We start from the raw sequence: 22,709 nt of genomic DNA, 5'->3' as shown, positions 1-22,709 counted from the left end.
TGATCTCAAACTCCTGGGCTCAAGCAGTCCTCCAGCCTCAGCCTCCCAAAGTGCTTGAGATTACAGGTGTGAGCCACCACGCCCGGCCTAGAATAGGTCTTCATAGTAAGAAATTCATAAAACATTTCCAGACAATCCATTTTTCTTTCTCCTCACTGGGACAATATCTTCCCTTTGTATTGTTTTAAATACTGAGACTAATAAATCTTTTTTGTTTTAGGTAAAGTGTATATAGCTTTAACTTTTTTTCCTTCCTTTCCTTATGTTTCTGTCATGCATGAACTCCAAACAAAAACATAGGCTATTGGTCGGGCGAGGTGGCTCACACCTGTAATCCCAGCACTTTAGGAGGCCGAGGCAGGAGGATCAATTGAGGTCAGGAGTTCAAGACCAGCCTGGCCAACATGGTGAAACTCCGTCTCTACTAAAAACACAAAAACTAGCTGGGCGTGGGGGCACATGCTTGTAATCCCAGCTCCTCAGGAGGCTGAGGCAGGAGAATCACTTGAACCCAGGAGGCGGAGGTTGCAGTGAGCTGAGATCATACCACTGCACGATGCCTGGGGTGACAGAGTGAAACCCTTGTCTCAAAAAAACAACGGCTACCAAGAGCCATAGTGTCTAGTTATGAGGCAGTATGAGTCAAAAAAAACCTGATTTTCTGGGGACACACAGGGTCTGAATTTAAACCCTGGCTCTACCACTGCCTCTTTGTGTGACTTCTCAGGAAGCACTTATCTCTGAGCTTCTGTTTCTTTATCTGTAAAAATGGAGCGATTGATAAGAGCTTGTAGTCCAAGTGCTTCTTATATGCACATTAAGGCTTAATGGTCATTAAAAGTCATTATTTGTATCTCTGATCTCTGGAGGAAACTTAATTCAAGGGCATTAACACTGAATTCCTTTTGTTACTGTAGTCTAGATTAATTTTTGGTTGGGTCCTGGGATTCCTCTTGTGGTGTTTTGTTTTTCAGTCAGATGAGTTGAGTGCCCTGGTTCCTCCTTTACCCAGGCTGACAACTTTCTGTGTAATATGGAAGTCAGGATAGGTGCTGCCAGAATATCTTGCCGTGGGCTTTCACCTCTGCAAGATTATGTGCGCCACATGTATCTTGACTGAATCGCTTCATTTTAACCTGGGAGAGAGTGTAGAAATAATATTTTTCTTTAGTCTTCTTTCATCCCATCAATAATAGGACACTTGGTGCCTCTCTTCATTCAACCCCACACTCCCCACCCACCTTCCTCTAAGGCAGATTTTCTCATCCTCAGCACTGTTGACACTTTGGGCTTGCTAATTCGTGGTCATAGGGGGCTGTCTTGTGCATTGTAGAATATCCAGCACCAGTAGCACCCCCATAGTTGTGACAACCCATAGTATTTCTGGACATTGCCAAAGGTTTCCTGGAGGGAATAGGAGTTAAAATCACCCTGGTTGAGATCCACTGGTCTAAGGCAAATGCCAGATCATTTGTTATATTTGCAACTGCTTAGCACAAGACTCCAAATATAACATGCTGTCAGTAAACATGTGCTTAGCAAGGACTCACCTACCTACCTGGGTAGTTAAGGATTTTTTTTTTTTAATTTATCAGATGGCAGAAACAAGATAGTAGATATATACATCTAAGATCTCAAAGTAGAAAATTAGACATCACTTCTTAAAATTGGTCATTGGTAATTATGTCCTTTTTTATGTCTTTGCGGAAGATACCCTTTGCCCAGCTCCTCATTCCCAGCAGCTCTCGTATCTCTATTCCTCTTTCTGGCTCCAGCTTCCATTTTCTGTGTAGCAGTGGAGGTGAGTGAGTAAGCATTTTTATTCCTGGAAAATTCAGGCAAAGGGTAAATAAAGTGGTGCAAGCAACAAAATTTGAGTGTTCCCACTCTAGTCCCTTTGCCCCAGAGAAAACTGGAGGTATTAGATAACTCGGTTTTGACATCTTTCAACCTGTACCCTGAAAGCTTGAGTTTACTAAGTTTTTGTAATACCGTTTCATATATTAAAGAACAGCTTGACTTGCAACAAATGGGAACAGAATATATTCCGGTGAACACTTGACTAATATGCTAGGCCTTGTTCTAAACACTGGGAAACAGTCGAACCAGACAGAGCTCTGCTGCAGCTCCCATTCTAGTAAATATCTGCTTCCGGAATACATTTAATTTGCTGGAGATCTTACATGATCCCAAAAAAGCAAATTTGTATGTCCTCAGTTATTTTTTTCAGTAAGTTTTGGCTAAAAGGTATAGAATCCTACACTCTAATAGCTACAAGCCATAAGAATATGTCTCTAGAGGAGGTGTCAGAACTTGCTAGGACAGCTATTTTTGAGTATATCATTATGTTATTTGTGTTTCTTCATGTGCTTTTACAAAACTTAAATAGTGTGAAAACTTTTCTCTCCTGATGTGTGAGCCTTTCCCCTTCACTTACGTGACTGGAAGTGATACTACTAGAAGGTGACAGCACTTTAAAGTTAAAAGCTTATTAAAACATCCTTCCAGCGAGTACCACTCTAACAATTACAGTGACTGTGTCCTCTCTGTCCTTTCTGCTGATAAAACTTAGGGGAAAATTCCTGGCAGCTAAATCATGGCCATTTTATTAAAAAAAAAAAAAACACTAGATATAAAATCAAGTAGAGAAAAAGGCAGTGACATTTAAAATCCCATGAATCAAGCTGCCCCAAGGAGTACAGGTGTTGCATTACATGTGAATGTGAAGGAAAAAAGAAAACTAAACTAGCCTGGTTTCTAAGAAAACTATAGCAGTGAAGATACTTCACACTGTATCTTCTGGTCAACATCTGGTTTGTCTTCAGGGTCTCTGACATATGTAGCTTGCAAATGGTAGCTCTGTTGATGCCTCAAAATACTGAAGGAAGTGCCTGGAAATACACCAATTCTTTTAAAGTTTTATTTTTTACTCTCCATTTCAGATATGGTTTTGGAGAGGCAGGGAAGCCTAAATTTGGCATTGAACCTAATGCTGAGCTTATATATGAAGTTACACTTAAGAGCTTCGAAAAGGTGAGAAAATACCAACTTCCTTAAAATCATGGTAGATTTCTTCTCCATCCACTTCCTATAAATCAGTATCTTATTTTAGTAGGTGGTATAGATAGATGGTGTTTATTCATTATCAAGTTTGTCTCTTGCCTCCAACACTACTGCTGAAGAATAGGACAACTGACATAGCACAGCTGATATACAACGAAGGAGCTCCGTGTTCTTATTTTGTTCCTATGTGTCAGCTTTTTTTTTTTTTTTAAACTTTTTTGGGTAGAATCCAAGACTTGTTCCCTTATTTGTTCCTAGACTTGTTCTTTTTGTACTTTTTTTTTCCTGGGTTGAGGACAGAAAGGTTCACGTTCTGCCAAGTGGCTCCTTGGGGGAGTGGGGTGCAGCTTTTCAGAGCTGAACGGATTGTACCCTTCACAGGAGTCAAGAAGAGGCCTGCACTGTGACTCCAAGTTGTTATCCCAACTGCAAGTCCTCAAAGGCCTCTAGGCTGTGTGACCAGGGATACGAGATAGAAACCGGCTAACCCAAAGTCTTTTTTTTTTTTTCATACTTCTCCAAGTAGAGATGAGAGAGAATTTGTCAGTTGCCTTGGATTCCAGAAACAGTATGACTCCTTGAACATATTTTCATCTCAGTTTCACTCTGGAGGCTCCCAGCAGCAGCTGAACTGGACACACACAGCATATACCTGAGCTAGGTATGCTGTCGTCTTCGGCCACATGCCCCTGGCATTTCCAAAGCCCTGCCCTTTGTGGAGCTTCTCAAGGACTGCATTTGTGTTCCTTTTTTATTCCTGCACAGTGCTACCTCCACTTTCTGTACATTAAGGATTTTTTTTTGTTTTTTTTTCCTTTTTTTTTTCAAGACAGGGTCTCACTCTGTCACCCAGGCTGGAATACAGTGAGCGCACAATCATAGCCCACTCCAGCCTCGACTTCCTGGGCTCAAGCAATCCTCCGACCTCAGCCTCCCAAGTAGCTGGGACTACAGGCACATGCCACCACGCCCAGCTAATTTTGTTTATTTTTTGTAGACATGGGGTCTCACTGTGTTGCCCAGGCTGGTTTCAAACTCCTGGGCTCGAGCCATCCTCCTGCCTTGGCCTCCGAAAGTGCTGGGATTACAGGTGTGAGCCACTGTGCCTGGCCACCTTAAGCACAGTAATATAAATGGAAACGTGACCATTTATATTTTGTTAGATTCAGAAAGGAAATCATGGTCCTATGGGCCTGTACCTTTGGGTTAAGAAAGTGAGGGGAGGCCTGCTTTGGGGTTCACCCCCAACAGTGACATTCCTAATCATACCCCTTCCATTTCATGTTCCCCTAGACAGACATATGCTCTGGTTATGACCACTGATTGTCATGTAACCTCTTCTGAAAACCTGCTAGCTCAGCACTGATGCCCCAATGCTGTCGTCATCGCATATTGTGTTTTTTTTATTGTTAAAGAGAGAGAAGATAATCTTTAGCATGTGGTTATTTAGACCTCTGGCTTTACTATTTCCATTTTTATAAAGCAGCCTCTTGCCCCTTCCCTCTCATCGCCCAGTGGACATTGCTTATTTAGGAGCACTCTCCCAGTGACACCACAGCAAGCCTGTGCTCTGTCATCACTCCAAGAGTATATTCATGCACTGCTGCTTGGTATATTTGAAATCACATGAAGGTATGTGATGTTGTTCGGGGCAATGTGATTTAATCCTTTGCCTTGTTAAGAATAGACTAGGCCTGGCCAGGTGCTGTGGCTCACGCCTGGAAGCCCAGCACTTTGGGAGGCCAAGGTGGGTGGATCACCTGAGGTCAGGAGTTCGAGACCAGCCTGGCCAACAGGCTGCATAGATGGGTGAAACCCCATCTATGCTAAAAATACAAAAATTAGCTGGACGTGGTGGCAGGTGCCTGTAATCCCAACTATTCGGGACGCTGAGGCAGGCGAATCGCTTGAACCCAGGAGGTGGAGGTTACTGTGAGCTGAGATCGTGCCACTGTACTCCAGCCTGGGAGACAGAGCAAGACTCTGTCTCCGAAAAAAAAAAAAAAAAAGAATATACTTATATTCCAGGCATGGTGGCTTACACCTATAATCCCAGCACTTTGGGAGGCCGAGGCAGGAATACTTGAGCCCAGGAGTTCAAAACCAGCTTGGGCAACATAGTGACACCCCCTCACTACAAAAAAATTTAAAATTTTCCTGGGTGTGGTAGCACGTTTCTGTAGTCCCAACTACTCAGGAGGCCAAGATAGGAGGATGGCTTGAGCCCAGGAGTTTGAGACCAGCCTGAGCAACATAGTAAGGCCCTGTCTCTACAAAAAAAAAAAAAAAAAAAAATTAGCTGGACATGGTGACACACGCCTGTGGTCCCAACTACTCAGGAGGCTGAGGCAGGAGGATTGATTGCTTGAGCCTGGGAAGTCGAGGCTACAGTGAGCCATGATCGTGCCACTGCACTGCAGCCTGGACGAGAGCAAGATCGTGTCTCAGAAAAAGAAAAAATAAAAGAGTATACTTATATTCCATAAAGACTGAAGCCAACCTAAGAAATACAAAGAGACTTATTAACTAGGTGTTCTTTGTTTTTGTTTTTTTGGGTGCTAAAACCTGGAATTGAACCATAACTAGGTTTTTGAATAATTGAGCTACATTATTAGGAAGCAGAATTATATGAGTTGCCAGCAAGACGAGTAACCCTTTCATTATTCACTTTTAAAAAGTAGAGGATAGTCGCTGGCACGGTGGCTCACGCCTGTAATCCCAGCACTTTAGGAGGCTGAGGTGGGCAGATCACCTGAGGTTGGGAGTTTGAGACCAGCCTGACCAACATGGAGAAACCTCGTCTCGACTAAAAATACAAAAAATTAGTGGGGCGTGGTGGCACATGCCTGTAATCCCAGCTACTCTGGAGGCTGAGGCGGGAGAATCACTTGAACCTGGGAGGCGGAGGTTGTGGTGACCTGAGATCACACCATTGCAGTCCAGCCTGGGCAACAGGAGTGAAACTCCATCTCAAAAAATAATAATAGTAATAATAATAATATAATAAAAGTAGAGGATAACAGGGGCTGTGACACCAGGAACACACACTCCTTATCTTTTGAATAGAGAGAATTTTAGTTACCCATTTAAACTTCATAATTTATATGCAGTAAATAGCACTGACCACACCCACTGTCACTTTTCCTAAAGGATCCCAGATTGTTCTCTTGACTCTATGATCCTTCTAAATCCAGCTTTTAAATGGCAAGTGCAGTTATTTCTAGATTTGTATCTGTAATGGTAGAAGTAATAATAGACACAATACAAGCTAGCAGATGATAATGAAATCATTTATTTATGGCTCTAAAGTGATATTTTTGTATGAGCTTTAACTCCCAGTTATATTTTGCTTGAAGTCCCCCAGTATACATCTGCAAGTTGATACAATTTAGCAGTATTATTAGTATATCTGGTTGTTTTAGAGTGACAAGACAACCTGACCCAGAATTTTGAAAATTCTGTATGAATATACAAACTATAACTTGACTACAGTCATGTTCCCATTTTAGAGTTGAAAAACTGAGGCTTGAGAGAAACAGCCTAGTGGAGAGGCTTGCAAGAGGGAGGATATAAGGCATGACCTTAACTTTGTGTCTTCACCTTATATTTCTAAAGATTCACTTTGGCCGGGCGCGGTGGCTCAAGCCTGTAATCCCAGCACTTTGGGAGGCCGAGGCGGGCGGATCACGAGGTCAGGAGATCGAGACCATCCTGGCTAACATGGTGAAACCCCGTCTCTACTAAAAATACAAAAAAACTAGCCGGGCGTGGTGGCGGGCGCCTGTAGTCCCAGCTACTCGGAGGCTGAGGCAGGAGAATGGCCTGAACCTGGGAGGCGGAGCTTGCAGTGAGCCGAGATCACGCCACTGCACTCCAGCCTGGGTGACACAGCGCGAGACTCCGTCTCAAAAAAAAAAAAAAAAAAAAAGATTCACTTTGTAGCAATGCTTACCAGAGTGTGTTCCTTGCTGTGTTTTTGCGGCTCCTCCCTCTTGAGCAACATTGTTCAAGCTGCAGCTTGGTCATAATGGAAAGTGAGTTCTTAAAACAGTGTAAAGAAGCACTGGCCTAGCAGTAAATTGGCACTGACACACAATTTCAACAGCCAGAGTGTTTTCAGTTTGGAGTATCTTCTAGAATTAGCTGCTCTTTGTTCTAATAGGGCTCAACTGATGCTTTTCTCTCTGTTCATCTAACCATTGTCACAAATTTACACACAGGCCAAAGAATCCTGGGAGATGGATACCAAAGAAAAATTGGAGCAGGCTGCCATTGTCAAAGAGAAGGGAACCGTATACTTCAAGGTGTGTGAGTCCCTGTACAATCCTTTCCATCTCAAATAATTTACTCAAGTGTCAGTGAATTGTGCTGATATTCCCTACCCTGAATTTTATCAACACTCTGCTTGGTAAGAATAAGCTGGAATTTTTACAAATCTGTCATTTTCAATATGAAAAATGGTGAGAAAAGAATAATGTGGGAAAAAAAAGGTACACATTCCTCTTTTACACATTCTGCTCTAGATTGTAACCTTCCACACAGGCAGACCAGGTCTGGCATCCCCACCCACCACAGTATCACTTACTCCTAAAGCATCTTGCTTGGTGCATACTTGGCACTCAACAAGTGTTTTTGGAATGAAAAAAGAATGAATAGAATAATTATTAACAAAGAATGGAATTCATAGGGGTAAGTTTCTCATCATTTTTCATCCTTTTTTTGTATGAGAGACAGGGCCTCCTTTTCTTTCCCAGGCTGGTCTCAAACTTCTAGCCTCAAGCAGTCCTCCCGCCTCAGCTTCCCAAAGTGCTGAGATTACAGGCGTGAGCCACTGCACCCAGCCCATCTTCCTTTATACTGTCTTGATGAAGTCACTAGAGCATATGACAAAGGGAAAGAGAACATATACAGATTTCAAAAAGAACTGACAGGAGAGTATTGACTGCTTCTCACAGCCAAGATGATTCGTGCACACTTGCTTTTGTGAGGAATCTCCAGATATTCCTGAATGATATTCATCGTAGATTGCTTCTCAAAAACCCTTCTTGGAGCATCTGGAGTGTGATATTTTCTCACTTAGATCTTAAACCTCTAGATGTAAGAAGAAAAGAAACTGCACTTTATTCTGTTGTAATCAGTGTTCTACCCATTGCTTCCCCACCCCAAATATATGCCTTCTCCATGTCAAGCAGAAAGGGCTTAGTGATGAGAATTAGAGGGAGAATGGGAGTTTTGTCAAGGTTTCTTTCGTTTTCTACCACTGCAATACATGCAGTGTTTTTCAGCAGTATAAAGCAGTGAGGCATAAGTGTACTTTAACAAGTCTTTATGGGGCATCTGCTATAAGCCATGCTATTATTAAGTTACAACCTTGTCAGGAGGGAGGGGTGGCAATGTTAATCCAAATGAAACAACTAGAGAATTATGTAAGAATATATAATCAACCCAAAATTAACACAGCCAGAGGGCACCATGTGTTTTCAGAATTTGAGCCAAGACAATATTGGCTCGTGAAATCAGTTTTGTGGAAGTGTATTGCAATATAAGGATCAGTTTTGTTGCATAAAACTTTACGTGTGTATGAGTAAGTACTGGATTGCACATTTCTTACTGTAGGTTGTATTCACACAAATTTAAAATCATGGGTTTAGATAACATATTTATATATTTATACTTATTTTATCATTATTTACTATGTGTACTAAACTCTTTTATGGATCACCAGAAAGCATTGGGGTATGATAGAATAAGCTCGGAATTGGGGAAAATGGGCTTTATTTTAAAGTCATTTAAGGTCCAAAGAGGTTATATTTTCAAGTGAAAAATAGGGGAGTTAGATGTTCCTCAAGTTTCCTTCCAGCCTGAATTTCTGTGAGTTTCTAAACTCTCAAGAACAAGGGGGTTTTTTTGTTTTGTTTTGATTTTTTTATTATTTTTTTTTTTGAGACGGAGTCTCGCTCTGTAGCCCAGACTGGAGTGCAGTGGCGCGATCTCGGCTCGCTACAAGTTCCACCTCCCAGGTTCACGCCATTCCCCCACCTCAGCCTCCCGAGTAGCTGGGACTACAGGCACCTGCCACCATGCCCGGCTAATTTTTTGTATTTTTAGTAGAGATGGGGTTTCACCGTGTTGGCCAGGATGGTCTCCATCTCCTGACCTCATGATCTGCCCACTTCGGCCTCCCAAAGTGCTAGGATTACAGGCGTGAGCCACCGCACCCGGCCTGTTTTTAATTCTAATTGAGGTATATGGATACTTCTAAACTATTCAAGTAAGATTCCAAATGGGTTGTTTGTATATCCAAATACGGAATACACTAGAGTGAAAAATGTTTCTACAAAATTTCTTAAGATCATGGGTCCTTAACGGTATTTTCTATATTTCTGAAGTCCGTAAAAATCCTGAACTGTATTTTATATATTTTATATATTTCTTAATACTTCTAAGTAGAATATTAACAGTTTGGGAAGATTTGAGGCTTTTGGCCTTTGAGTAGAATCATATCGATTCAGTGTAGTAAAGCAGCTCAGCTATTCAGAGGCTCTAATTGGTTGCTATGATACAGAATTTTGGAGAACATTATTGGTAATGAAATAATGTTATGAAGCCATGTGTCATATAGCTGTGTTCTGAATATATACAGAGAGATGGCCAGAATTAGTAATCAGTAGCGGAAAGCAATGAGTAAGTGTCTGTACAGTTACTTAACTTTGTTGCTTATTAGCATCACTACTGCAAGAGTGATACTATTATGAACCTTCTTAAAATTACCAATCTTTGGATACAAATCTGGATCAGCAGTCACACATACGGAACAAATTATTTTTAGCATGGAATTTGATAGGCAAAATCTTTCAAAACATTAGTCCATTGGGGAAAAATTAATGAAAGGTTCAAAACCACTGACCTAAGATTTTTCTCCCAGAATGTCTCTGAACATTTTGTACCACTAAAAACTTCCCTGGAGGCACCTTTATAATTATAGGTAAAAGATCCCAGCAGTAGTCCTAGCTTTAGCTTCAAAATGGTTAGTAGATAGTTTCCTGTACATATTCCCTTCCCAACTTTCGGGGAAGGTTTCCAGCTGCCATACTGCCCTCCCGGGCCTTGTCGCTCCAGGGTGTCTGACTCGGCATGTTATGCATTTGCACAGAGTCTAGATGTGTAGGTGAGAGCAGAGATGGGCTGAACTAAAAATCTGTATTTCATGCCATATGCATCTTGGAATTCTGTTTCCATTGATCTGTTGGTTTGGTTTATACCTAAATGGGTAAAGCCTCTCTCCTGAGTAGGGTTGAATTGTACTCAGCTTTTAAGTGGGAATGATTTTGCCATTGAAGATGTAAAATCCTCATTTCAACCTCTGACTACCAAAGAGAAGAAAAATAGAGAACTCTTTATTTGGTTCTGAAAATAATTATTAAGTACAGGTAACAGCATAATATTAAGCCAGGCATTGTGCAAGCCAGTTAAACAGACACAGTTTTTGTGTGTTCTGCAGGACAGGAGCATTAACTCACACCTGGTCAGTGTTTTGTTTTGTTTTTTTTTTTCTGACTTGGCAGCAGAGTGGCAAGAAGGCTAAGGACACTGAAGTGATGTGGGATTCTTGCGCCCCCTTGTGCTTCTCCTGGAAAGAAACATTTCTAAAACAAACTAGTTGAGGAGAATCGTTCAACCTCTGAACTCTTCAGATAAATCGGGCTTTGCTATATTTTCACCACCCTTGCTCTTCCAAGATACCAGTAGTGTGATTTAGAAATAAGCCATTTATGACTCTAGAATTTGAGATTTTAAAAAATTCCTAAGAGGAGTCCACCCTCTTTTATCTCTTCTTTTAGTACAGAATTTTTCAACCTCGGTACTATCAACATTTGGAGTGGGATAATTCTCGGTTGTGTGGGGCTGTCTTGTGCATTGTAGAATATTTAGCAGCATTCCTGGCCTCTGCCCATTAGATGCCAGTAGCATCCTACCCAGTTATGACAACTAAAAATGCCTCCAGACCTGCCAGGTGTTCCCTGGGAGGGCAAAATCACCCCCTGGTTGAGAACTGCTTTAGTACCTCAGCAGGAAGTACAAGACAGATTTTTCGCTCATTGGAAGTTCAAGTCTAAATAAAGTTACATGATATATATGCAAGAGCTTTCAAAGAATTTAAATGCCCTATAAATGTAAAGGAACTATTAAGAAGTCTAATACCTGTTTTTTGGTGTTTTGTTTTACCATAGCCTTCTACCATTCTGATTATTCAGAACTTACTGAAATGATAAGATCTAGGTTTTTGTCCTCCCTGGCTCTTCTTTTCTTTCCCTACATAATGTATTAGGAGATAATCAGAAAAGTTAATAGGTACATTAGAGATGGAGGAGGAGAGAGGATGAAGAAATGAGGCATGACAGGGGAAATGCCTGTCCTTCCCATCTCATCTCAATGAAACAGCACCTTTCATTCCCACCCACACGTTTTTGCTCCCAATGATAGCAAAAGGTTTTGTTGTTGGTATTGTTTCTAAAGAGAGACAGGGTCTTACTCTATCACCCAGGCTGGATTGCAGTGGCACAAGCATAGCTAACTGCAGCTTCGAACTCCTGGACTCAAGAGATCCTCCTGCCTCAGCTTCCCAAAGTGCTGGGACTACAGACGTGAGCCACCACACCACTTCAGAAAAAGTTTTGTTTCCATACTTACATTCCTTTGATTTCAATATTTACTCAACAAACCTTTATTAAAGACCTCTTGGTGCTAAACCCTGAATATTCCAAAAGGGAGAGGAGAATGCTGCCTGTCCTCAAAGACCAGCAAGAGAATAGGCAGTGACAGAAAGAAAATTTCGACCTGAAACTGGTGAGGACTTTATTCTTATTTTTTTGTAGCATCCAAAAAAGGAGGGGGTAGGCCTAAGGCTATGACAAAATGTAAGTATTGTCTTAGTCAGCTTGGGCTGCCACAGCAAAATACCTACACTGGGTGGCTTCAACAACAGGAATTTACTTCTGGAGACTGTAAGTCCAAGATCAAGGTGTTAGCAGGGTCAGTGCCTGGGGAGGGCCTCTCCTCTGGTTCCTTGTAGCTCCCTTCTTGCTGTGACCTCACGTGGCCTTTCCACGTGCACATGAGTGGAGAGAGGGCAGAGGGCAGCCAGCACCGTGTTTCTTCTTGTAAAGGCTCTAATCCCATCATGAGGCCCCACCCTCATGACCACATCTAACCTAATTCCCTCCCCAAACGCTCCATCTGCAGATGTCACATTGGGGGTGAGAGCTTCAACATAGGAATTTGGGATGGGGGACACAATTTAGTCCATAGCAAATCTAATGTCCTCAAGAATTTCAGCATTTATAATAAAATGCCCTGGGTCCTTATGAATAACCTGTATCACACATTTCTGAGGCAGAGAGGGTGACAGTCTTTGATTTTAGTGCCAGTCTCCTCTCTCCTAAGCGAGTGACTTGGGAAGAAGGATGTTCGAGGATGTAGCCTGGCCCTCATTCACACCCAGGCCCTCCAGCTGGAACAGGTCTGCCCCATCTTCATCACCAGAAAATCTACACCGGGGCTTCCTTTCTACAGGCAGAGCGCGTTTCTTATGTCACCCGCTTTAAGTCCTGTGTCACAGGAGCATCCTTTTACACCTGCTCTATGGTTTTTCTCTTACTCAGAGTCCTTGGGGGAGGGTTGGAGTATTTGTGGGGAGAGACAACGCGGCGGTGAGATGTACACGCTGCTTTGACGGTAGTAAATCCTAGTAACATAGTCTTAACACTGTTGGTCAGGCATTGAATTTAATGTCCTGATAGGTCTGGCTGCTCCTCTGCCATCTGGCAAGATGTGTCCTCTGTGGTTTTGAGCTTATCGCCTCCTCAAAGGAGAGTCCCCAGTTGCACTCCTGTTTCTATTTGCGTGTTTACCAGCGATCCCCCAGTTCTTTCATTCATCTTAAATCTCAGTGAACACATTGTCTCAGCCCTAGAGGGGTTTTGTTTTGTTTTTGAGAAGGAGTCTCGCTCTGTCACCCAAGCTGGAGTGCAAGTGGCATGATCTCAGCTCACTGCAACCTCTGCCTCCTGGGTTCAAGCGATTCTCGTGCCTCAGCCTCCTAAGTAACTGGAATTACAGGCATGTGCCACCACACCTGGCTCATTTTTGTATTTTTAATAGAGAAGAGGTTTCACCATGTTGGCCAGGCTGGTCTCGAACTCCTGGCCTCAAGTGATCCGCCAGCCTTGGCCTCCCAAAGTGCTGGGATTACAGGTATGAGCCACCGCGCCCGGCCCCCAGAGTTTCTGATATGAGCATGCATATATATATGTATATATAATTTATTGATGTGATTGTTAAAATTGTTAGAATTCTAATTCTAATCAGGTAAGAACAAAAATATGAGTAGGAGAAAGATTTTTCTCACATAGCTGAAAGACCTTTCTGATGTATATTGTTTTGTAGTTGTGATTTATGTTGTATGCTACTATCCAACTATTTGTATTCCCATTGCCTATAGATGGGTCAGAAACTACAGTTTGCTGGCCAAATCTGGTCTCTGCCTGTTTTTGTAAGTACAGTTTAACTGAAACACAGCTGCACCTATTGATTTACATACTGTCTAGAGCAGCTTTTGCACTATGAATGACAAGAGTTTAGTAGTTGCAACAGAGATTGGTTCAAATAAGATTGGCTGTGTTTGGAACTAGCACTTGCCAGAATGTAGTATTTGCTGTGAAGTGCTGAAGAGAAAAGTAACTTCCTCTTCTTTTTTTTAGTGGCATGGTCTAAAACTGCTCACAGTCCTTTTGAAAGACTAAAGAATAGGCCAGGAGCAGTGGCTCATGCCTGTAATCCCAGCACTTTGGGAGGCCAAGACAGGCAGATCATGAGGTCAGGAGTTCGAGACCAGCCTGGCCAACATAGTGAAACCTTGTCTCTACTAAAAATACGAAAAACTTAGCTGGGCGTGGTGGTGGCCACCTGTAGTCCCAGCTACTCAGGAGGCTGAGGCAGGAGAATCGCTTGAACCCGGGAGGCAGAGGTTGCAGTGAGCTGAGATCACGCCATTGCACTCCAGCCCTGGAGACAGTCGAGACTTCGTCTCAAAAAAAAAAAAAAACACCAAAGAATATTGGCATCAAAGAACGTAGCCCAGAAGCCTTGCTCTACTACACCAAAGGATAGTACGACCGTAGTACTCTGGCTGTACTACGCCAAAGGGACGGATGGAAATGCTGGAGAGAAGCACTAGACAGTGCTCAGGCACTGCCCCAAACCAGCTCACAGGCCACCGAGGCCTCCAAGGGAGTGGGAAAGGCACCTGGAGAGCCACCTCCAGAAGGAAAGAAAGAAACCAGCTGTACCAGGGTTTGCTGGAGGGGTTGCTTCCCTTTGAGGATTTGCTTTTCTTTTGTACACCCTCAAGACCGAGTACAAGTAATGACACTTTTTTCTCCTAGGGAGGCAAATACATGCAGGCGGTGATTCAGTATGGGAAGATAGTATCCTGGTTAGAGATGGAATATGGTTTATCAGAAAAGGAATCAAAAGCTTCTGAATCATTTCTGCTTGCTGCCTTTCTGAACCTGGCCATGTGCTACCTGAAGCTTAGAGAATACACCAAAGCTGTCGAATGCTGTGACAAGGTAACGCTGTGTCTCCTGTGAGATAGACTTGAGATATTCCAGATCTTTTCTCCATCTCTGTCTTTTGCTTCCTCTCAGCCAAAGATTGAAGGATTTTTCATTTTGCTTTGTTTATTTGAATGTTTGGGATTATTTGTTTCTCAGTATGAATTGGGAAATTGAGCAAGATTTTTATTATAGCCAGACTTTTATGATACCTAGGACTGTTTGTCATAATGCATTCTGAAGAAAAGTTTTGATTAAAATTAAATAATTTTTATCCGTGACCTTCCTTATAACTGTAGTATGTATATCAGAGTAGATGTATAACTTCTCAGGTTCAGTTTAATAAGAGCAGATTTAACTTAAGCTTTTCTGGACTTTAACAGACTGCAACTGTTCATATAAAGCATATATGTAGGTCAATTTTTATTATAATCATTTATTCACTGATATGCATAAATAATTTGAAAGGTCCACAGAGCATCAGCAGCCTTTTCATTTTTACATTTGTCTTATTAATACTCTCTTTGGTCTTTGAGTGCTTACACACAGTAGTAACAATGGTTTATCATCTGTATCGTTATGTGTCATTCTGATATACACCAGCTGATACTATTTTAGGTATCTGGTCTCAGGGTGAACAGTGTATATTATACTGTGGGTAAAAGTAAAAACTAATCATTGGATGTATCTTAAAGGTAGACATAAAAGGAAAAGAAAAACAAGGCAACTATTTTGTACATTCTTTGTGAGATTATTTTTTAATTTTGTGGATCAGTGTTTCCTATCGCATCCTGTCTCCCAAGACCGGTTATTAATTTTATACATATTTTTTCATTTTTTTCATACACAGTGGAGAGAGAGAGTGTGTGTGTGTTTTGTTTCTGTTTTAGAGACAAGGTGTTGCTGGTGTGCAGTGGCTATTCATAGGCATGAACATAATGCACTACACCCTCAAACTCTCAGGCCCAAGCTGTCCTCCCACCTCAGCCTCCTGAGTAGCTGGGATTACAAGTGCATGCCACTACACCCTGCTAATTTTTAAGTTTATTTTTGTAGAGATGGGTGTCTTCCAAAGAGCTGGGATTAAAGTTGTGAGGTATCACACCCAGCACAGCCTTGACTACATTATTTGTCTGTCTTCTGTTGACAGAAGCAGTCATATAGCATCACTGTTAACCCTATTTTTGGCAATAGGAAGCCTGTTCTCCTTTCTTCTTTTCTTTTTTTTTCTTTTGGAGATGGAGTCTTTCTCTGTTACCCAGGCTGGAGTGCAATGGCACAATCTTGGCTCACTGCAGCCTCCACCTCCCGAGTTCAAGCGATTCTCCTGCCTCAGCCTCCCAAGTAGCTGGGACCACAGATGCCCACCACCACGCCTGGCTAATTTTTGTATTTTTAGTAGAGACAGCGTTTCACCATGTTGGCCCGGCTGGTCTCGAACTCCTGACCTCAGGTGATTTGCTGCCTCAGCTTCCCAAAGTGCTGGGATTACAGGTGTGAGCCACCACACCCCAGCAATTTTCTTTTAGCTTTGTTGATTATATCATTCTCTTTAAAGAAGGTTTTAATGTTTATGTAGTCAAATTTATCTTCTCCTTTCTAATTAGAAAAGACTTCCCCACACCAAGATTATAAAAATAACTGATAGGCCGGGCGCGGTGGCTCAAGCCTGTAATCCCAGCACTTTGGGAGGCCGAGACGGGCGGATCACGAGGTCAGGAGATCGAGACCATCCTGGCTAACACGGTGAAACCCCGTCTCTACTAAAAAAATACAAAAAACCAGCCGGGCGAGGTGGCGGGCGCCTGTAGTCCCAGCTACTCAGGAGGCTGAGGCAGGAGAATGGTGTGAACCCGGGAGGGGGAGCTTGCAGTGAGCGGAGATCGCGCCACTGCACTCCAGCCTGGGCGACAGAGCGAGACTCCATCTCAAAAAATAAAAATAAAAATAACTGAGGCCAGGCACAGTGGTTTACACCTGTGACCTGTAACCCCCAGACTTTCGGAGGCTAAGGCGAGAGGATTGCCTGAGCCCAGGAGGTAGAGGCTGCAGTGAGCTGCGATTGAGGCACTGCCCTCCAGCCGGGGCGACAGAGTGAGATTCTGCCTCAAAAAAATAATAATTAGATTTTAAATATCTTAAAATATAAAACAATAGAAACATTTTATGGTTTTTTATATGTAAATATGATTGATCTAGAATTTATTTTTATGCTTACAATATGAGGTTAGAATTTAACTTTTTTTTTTTTGGAGACAGAGTCTTACTCTGTCACCCACGCTGGAGTGCAGTGGCATGATCTCGGCCCACTCCAACCTCCGCCTCCCTGGTTCAAGCAATTCTGCTTCGGCCTCCCAACTAGCTGGGATTACAGTCGCGTGCCACCATGCCTGGCTAATTTTTGTATTTTCAACAGAGACAAGATTTCGCCATGTTGGCCAGGCTGGTCTTGAACTCCTTACCTCAGGTGATCCACCTGCTTCAGCCTCCCAAAGTACTGGGATTACAGGCATGAGCTACTGCACTCAGCCTTAACTCTTATTTTCTACGTGGATAGCTGCTGTCCTGGCCCCATTTATTTTAAAGTTAACTCTCCACTGATTCATATTACCACCCTTGTCATTTTCAAACGTTTTTATATGCAGACACGTGACTGTTTCTGAATGATTCGTTCTGTTTCACTGAGCTGTTTGTCCACATACTAGTAACCACACTGTCTTAATTTCAGTAGTTTTAAAGTTTGTCTTTTTCTCTGGTAGGACAATGCCTCTTAGTTTTTTCTTTTTTCCCATTTTTTTTCAGCCATTCTTGGGCACTTACTTGTTCCAATGAACTTTAAAATGAACTTCTCAAGAGCCCCCTCTCAAATCTCCTTGGTATCTTTCTAGAAATTGCATTAAATGCAGAAAATAATTTGGGTAGTAAATTTTGATCAGTAGTATATAATTATCTTGAGCCCCATTTTTTAAATACACTTTTTCCATCTCCTTTGGCAAGAGAACTTTGGTAAGCTGTTTGCTGAATTTATTAAAATTCATCCTTTCTAAAATATAAACCATCTATTCCTAGGCCCTTGGACTGGACAGTGCCAATGAGAAAGGCTTGTATAGGAGGGGTGAAGCCCAGCTGCTCATGAACGAGTTTGAGTCAGCCAAAGGTGACTTTGAGAAAGTGCTGGAAGTAAACCCCCAGAATAAGGCTGCAAGACTGCAGATCTCCATGTGCCAGAAAAAGGCCAAGGAGCACAACGAGCGGGACCGCAGGATATACGCCAACATGTTCAAGAAGTTTGCAGAGCAGGATGCCAAGGTGTGTGCAGAGCCCGCTGATTGCAGGTGGATCAAGAGCCTGCCGTGCCCCTTTGATTTTAGGGGACAGGAACAGTTAACCCAAGAGGCTCAAGAGTAGGAAAAACGATTTCCAATCTGATCTGAGGCTGAGGATGCTTTGGATCCAAAGGTTGAGTAGGGCAGTTCTAGTCACCAAAGGCACTCGTCGTGAGAGATGAGAAAAGTAAATTCCCTTCAGATGTATTAGATTGGTTCAAAAGTAATTGTGGATTTTACCATTACTTTCGATGGTAAAAACAGCAATTTTGCACCAACTCCCCACCCCCAAGTTAGAATCTCTGTCACCCAGACTAGAGTGCAGTGGTGCTGTCATGGCTCACTGCAGCCTTGACTTCCCTGGTTCAAGTGATCCTCCCACCTCAGCCTCCTGAGTAGCTGGGACAAGCACACCACCACACCCGGCTAATTTTTTTTTATTTTTTGTAAAGATAGGGTTTCACTTTGTTGCCCAGGCTGGTCTCGAACCCCTGGCTTCAAGGAATCCTCCTACTTTGGTCTCCCAAAGTGCTGATTATAGACATGAGCCACCATGCCTGGCCCTTTTGTCATTTTTGAAAAATTGTAAACCCATCAGGATTTTTTTTTTTTTCAAGTAATACTTCCTCATTAAGACTTCTGATTTTCCTAGGAAATGGGATGTTATAGGAGCCCCAACATCACGCCTGTTATCTTGAGGGTTGGCAGCCAGGCTGGCAAGTGTGGCAGGAGAGGTCTGTCTGGAGAGAGGGCGGCCTCCCTACAGCATAGTTGGCACTGTGGTCCCATCCCCAGTCTCCAGGAATGCCCAGACTTCATTATCTCACAGCTGTCCTGTGTGTCAACCAAAGAAAGGTGAAGCTCCCACTCTAACTATCGGTAGCACAGCACTGACCTACCCAGCTGGATAACCTGGAGAAGATCGTTGCAATCCCCTTGTGTTTGGGACCTGATACACAGTCTGGAGGAGCCAGGAATTATTTCACTTCTTTTTTCTCTGACCTTCTTGATTGCTTATTTCTTCCTTAGGAAGAGGCCAATAAAGCGATGGGCAAGAAGACTTCAGAAGGGGTCACTAATGAAAAAGGAACAGACAGTCCAGCAGCGGAAGAAGAGAAAGCTGAGGGCCACGTATGACGCCACGCCAAGGAGGGAAGAGTCCCAATGAACTCGGCCCCCTCCTCAATGGGCTTTCCCCCAACTCAGGACTGAACAGTGTTTAATGTAAAGTTTGTTATAGTCTATGTGATTCTGGAAGCAAATGGCAAAACCAGTAGCTTCCCAAAAACAGCCCCCTTGCTGCTGCCCGGAGGGTTCACTGAGGGGTGGCATGGGACCACTCCAGGTGGAACAAACAGAAATGACTGTGGTGTGGAGGGAGTGAGCCAGCAGCTTAAGTCCAGCTCATTTCAGTTTCTATCAACCTTCAGTATCTAATTCAGGGTCCCTTGAGATCATCCTAACAATGTGGGGCTGTTAGGTTTTACCTTTGAACTTTAATAGCACTGCAGAAACCTTTAAAAAAATGCGTCATGAATTTCTTCTTTCCTACAGGTGGGTAGGGTAGGGGAAGGAGGATGAGCTTGTTTTTTTTTAAATGACTGAAGTGCTATAAATGTCATCTGTTGCATTTTTAACCAACAGAACCCACAGTAGAGGGGTCTCATGTCTCCCCAGTTCCACGGCAGTGTCACAGACGTGAAAGCCAGAACCTCAGAGGCCACTTGCTTGCTGACTTAGCCACCCCCCAAAGTCCCCTCCTCAGCCAGCCTCCTTGTGACAGTGGGTTTCTCCCGCACGCAGCCTGTCCCTGGGGGAGTAATTCTGTCATTCCTAAAACACCTTCAGCAATGATAATGAGCAGATGAGAGTTTCTGGATTACCTTTTCCTATTTTCGATGAAGTTCTGAGATACTGAAATATGAAAAGAGCAGTCAGAATTGTGTTTTTCCCTCCTCTATTCCTTTAGGAAATCATATTCAATACACAGTACTTCCTCCCAGCATTGCTACTGTTCAGCTGCTTCTTTCATTCTAATCCTTGCTATTAAGAATTTAAGACTTGTTCTTACAATATTTTTGACCTGGAGTGGATCTATCTACATAACCATTTAGGATCCATGCAGCTTTTTTTGTCTTTTTAAGATTATTGGCTCATAAGCATATGTATACTGGTTTATGGAACTTTATTTACACTCCTCTATCATGCAAAAAAATTTTGACTTTTTAGTACTAAGCTTAATTTTTAAAAAACAAAATCTATAGGGTTGACAAATAAGTAGTTGCTCTTCTCTGGTAGGGGTTTCACCCTCAGGTTTGACACACAGTTGCTCGCTTTTCCTGCCCTGTCAAGCTTCTCTGTTCTGGCGTGAGTTGTGAAAGAGCTGCAGACAGCTTCCCATGCCGGGACCCAGCCAGCAGCCTCAATCTCCAGTACTTGAGCTGAGCATTGAACTAGGGCAAGGCTTAAAATAAATGTGTACATGTAGTTGAATTTCAGTCCTTACGGGTAAACAGATTGAGCATGGCTCTCTATTCCGTCAGCCTAAGAAATACTCATGGGAATGCATTTGGCAACCCAAGGAACCATTTGCTTAAACCTGGAACATCTCACTTTTTTAAATCCTAAAAAACACTGGCAGTTATATTTTAAATTAGTTTTTATTTTTATGGTGGTTTTATCAAAAGACTTTTATTATTAGATTAGGACCCCCTTAAAACCTAAAAATCAAGTTATTACCTTTTATAATACTTTTCTTCTCCACGGAATGAATGGAATCAATTTGTGAGTTTTTTCCTTTAATGATAACTAAAATCCCTCTAATTTCTCATTTATGCTTTTGTCTTTTTTATGAAATATTTCTTTTAAAAGCCCCAGTCTCACCTACGAAATACGAAGAGCAAACGTTGATTTTGCTTACTTGTTAAACTGTTTGGAAAGCTCTGTAGAGTATGGTGCCAGTGAGGCCAAGATTGAAATTTGATACTAAAAAGGCCACCTAGCTTTTTGCAGATAACAAATAAGAAAGCTATTCCAAGACTCAGATGGTGCCAGCTGTCTCTCACGTGTGTATTGTGCTTCACCAGGGGGAACTGGCAAGAGTGTGTGTGGGGAGGGAAAGGGTGTGTGAGTGGTTCTGAGCAAATAACTACAGGGTGCCCATCACCACTCAAGAAGACACTTCACGTATTCTGGTATCAAATTCAGTCATCTTAAACAATTTGTGTAGAAGTCCACAGGCATCTTTCAACCTTTTAGGCTGCATATGGATTGCCAAGTCAGCATATGATGAATTAAAGACTTTTTTTTTTAATCATTTAGATGCACTTTTTTGTGTGTTCTTTAAATAAATCCAAAAAAACAAATGTGACTTCCCATTGTTTTTGGTTTTGCTTAAGTGATTTTCAGGGAAAGCTATATTGGTTAAAAAACCATGGTGGGGGCCAACTTGAAGAAATTAGACATCAGAGAGGTCAGGCTTGGTGGCTCATGCTTGTAATCCCAGCACTTTGGGAGGCTGAGGCAGGTATATCACCTGAGGTCAGGAGTTCGAGACCAGCCTGGCCAATGTGGTAAAACCCCATCTCTACTAAAAATATAAAAATTAGCCAGGTCTGGTGGTGCACACCTGTAATCCCAGCTACTTGGGAGCCTGAGGCAGGAGAATTACTTGAACCTGGGAGGTGGAAATTGCAGTCAGCTGAGATTGTGCCATTGCACTCTGGCCTAGGTGACAGAGACTCGGTCTCAAAAAAAAAAATAAAATAAAAAATAAGAAAATTGGCAATGGACAGTATCGTCCTACACTTTGCTCTAAGGTGCACCTGAAACCAACATTGGGGTGAAAGTGGCGGAAGAATGCATCATTGCTAAAAAGAACCAAGTAATCAGAAAAATAAAAGGGTTCTGTTTTTTCATTAGCCAGTGGATATTTCACCTTTTTAAGCTGATTTTAAGGTAGGTTCAATTTGCAAAATAAAATTTAACTGTGCCCTTTAATATATGAAACATAAGTAAGCATATCTCAAGTGGTAGTCTGTATTGAGCGTCCATTTTCTTTCTTAAGTAGCATGTATCAGTACCCATCATCACAGACTCTCAAGGCCTAAGGAGATGTCACATATACTGCAAATCCTAATTTTCACACTGCAAAAGAAAGTGGTATGGTGCTGGAAAGGTACTTAGTAGGACCTCTGAGGTCTACAGACAGGCTGATGCAGGTTCTAGTCACCCTTTATTCCCTCTGAATTATTGGCTTCATCTCTGGATTTGAATTATATTTCTCCCTCCTGGCTGTTAAATTGTTTGGTGATGAAATAAATTCCTAGCTGGGTGCAGTGGCTTGTGCTTATAACCCTAGCACTTTGGGAGGCCAAGGTGGGCAGGTCGCTTGAGCCCAGGAGTTCGAGACCAGCCTGGGCAACATGGCAAGACCCTCTCTCTACAAAAAGTACAAAAATTAGACGTGATGGTTTGCACCTTTAGGCCCAGTTACAGGCTGAGGTGGGAGGATCACTTGAGCCCTGGGAAGTTGGGGCTGCCGTGAGCCATGATCACGCCACTGCCCTCCAGCCTGGGTGACAGAGCAAGACCCTATCTCAACAGTAATAAATTCCCTTTATTTGCATGCTTTTTTTTCTAAGAAAATAATGATCACCCTAGGGACCTTGAGGATGAGCCAGAGAAGATTCCCGGCTGTAAATTT

General features: G+C 42.5%; 1 protein-coding gene across 4 annotated transcripts in view; it reads left to right on the top strand.

Annotated features, from left to right (window-relative positions):
* The window catches only part of FKBP5 (FKBP prolyl isomerase 5), a 116,592-nt gene extending 95,218 nt beyond the window's left edge, over nt 1-21,374 (top strand). For 3 of the 4 annotated variants that reach the window (XM_003897498.5, XM_017957823.3, XM_021937176.2), the window contains 5 exons: nt 2,943-3,033; nt 7,284-7,367; nt 14,508-14,693; nt 17,748-17,987; nt 19,034-21,374. In XM_003897498.5, coding sequence (XP_003897547.2) covers nt 2,943-3,033; nt 7,284-7,367; nt 14,508-14,693; nt 17,748-17,987; nt 19,034-19,141 — 709 coding nt within the window. In that variant the 3' untranslated portion in view covers nt 19,142-21,374. The remainder of the gene's footprint in view (nt 1-2,942; nt 3,034-7,283; nt 7,368-14,507; nt 14,694-17,747; nt 17,988-19,033) is intronic. The other variant, XR_002521530.2, reaches the window with a different exon arrangement.
* Nucleotides 21,375-22,709: the final 1,335 nt, after the last annotated feature.

This window comes from Papio anubis, chromosome 6, assembly GCF_008728515.1.
Source record: "Papio anubis isolate 15944 chromosome 6, Panubis1.0, whole genome shotgun sequence".
Lineage (NCBI taxonomy): Eukaryota > Metazoa > Chordata > Mammalia > Primates > Cercopithecidae > Papio > Papio anubis.
The sequence above is the reverse complement of the archived record's forward strand: the minus strand, read 5'-3'. Positions and strand labels throughout refer to the sequence as shown.